At 54.1% G+C, this 1,387-nt stretch overlaps 1 protein-coding gene across 1 annotated transcript; it reads left to right on the top strand.

The window, feature by feature from the left end:
• Nucleotides 1-617: 617 nt before the first annotated feature.
• Nucleotides 618-1,082, top strand: ASPSYDRAFT_96135 (uncharacterized protein; the record flags this gene model as incomplete). Its single annotated transcript, XM_040853215.1, has 2 exons — nucleotides 618-845; nucleotides 900-1,082. 2 exons carry the CDS (start codon nucleotides 618-620, stop codon nucleotides 1,080-1,082), a joined length of 411 nt encoding a protein of 136 aa, XP_040695645.1.
• Between the last annotated feature and the right edge of the window lie 305 nt (nucleotides 1,083-1,387).

Raw genomic sequence — 1,387 nt, 5'->3', positions numbered from 1 at the left:
ACCTCAGACCTGGAAGAGACGGTCGACTTGGCTGGTCTTCTCTACGAGACCAATCAGCGGATGGGAACGGTGATTGACTATCTGTTGAAGGAGCGGGGGACGGCCTCGACCGGGGAATCCGATTCCTTTGAGATCGTGCTGAACCGTGTGCTCAACCAGGTTGAGAGCACCGAAGGAGATCGAAAGGGTGGGACTAAGCCTCCGACCCCAGCAGGGGATGTCACCATGGCCGAGAATCCTGCATCAACAGGGGATTCGCCCGGGGTCACAGGAGAGCAGCTATGGAGCAAGCCTGGTCAGGGAGATGAGAAATGGCCATTCTCCGCCGCTGGGCGCCGATAGAAGGGGACTCGGATTGACCTGTTGTTAGTGGGCCGTTTCAATCGTCTTCCTGGTCATCATGGATTCCTTCCCGCTTCCCGATTGATGCTCTAATGCCCATCGAGAGTCATTGCCAATAGATGTAGATGTCCAATTCTGTCCAAGACGTCAGAGCCCTACTAGGTTCTATATGTACCTACGTTGTTCTCCTCAGCAGAGATTTTGCCTTTGTTCAGCCTGATCAACCACGTTTTGTCTGCCTTAATCACAGAGTCCTGCATTGATTCATCATTAATATGTCGTCCATTAGCTACCTCCGGCGCTCACAGTCCACGGGAAGTGAGCCCGAGACGGAAAGCACGACCGATTTCTCGTCAGAAAGCAGCTACAACCCGTCCGAAAGCAGCGGCGACCGCGACTTTGTGGTGTCCGATGGGACATTGTCGCGACGTTCATTCAGTGACTACTCAGCCGAGGACGGTATAAGCAACAACGCCGATGACATATCTATAGAAAGCGTAAACGTTTGCTCGGTCCTTAAGATACACCCAAACCGCACCGCGCTGACCTTAAGCCAGCCTCATATCCACCGATTAAGGCCGATCAAAGTCTTGGCGAAGAGATCGGCCAGTCGCAACGGACAGGCTGCGACGCAATATCTGGTCCTATGGTATTCCTGGGAAGACACGGATAGAATTGCTGGTCCTATTGAGCGAGGTGTGCCTACGGGCCAGTCTGTTGGGCGATCTCCCCATGCATAGTCTGCAGTATTGTTCTTTCCGGCATCCCCTTCACCCTTTTCTGTCAACAGAACAACAACTAGATACACATCCAGCCTCTCAAGAAGAAAAAGAAATCAAAGCCGGAAGACCGATAGAATATCCGTAGTGTAGCCGGACTGCTCGACAGCAGTATCGGAAGCCCGAGTAATGTCATAGCCGTCGCTTCTTGCGCTGCGGCGCCGGTTCCACAAAATGCACCCGCCGTTTGGTCATCGTCACGCAGTAGCAGGACCGCCGCGGCGGCCAGCGGTCATCCTGGTGGTCCGGTCGCCCAAACACGGCCT

This window comes from Aspergillus sydowii (genome assembly GCF_001890705.1).
Source record: "Aspergillus sydowii CBS 593.65 unplaced genomic scaffold ASPSYscaffold_88, whole genome shotgun sequence".
Taxonomy (NCBI): Eukaryota; Fungi; Ascomycota; class Eurotiomycetes; order Eurotiales; family Aspergillaceae; genus Aspergillus; species Aspergillus sydowii.
This window is presented reverse-complemented; position numbering and strand designations above follow the sequence as displayed.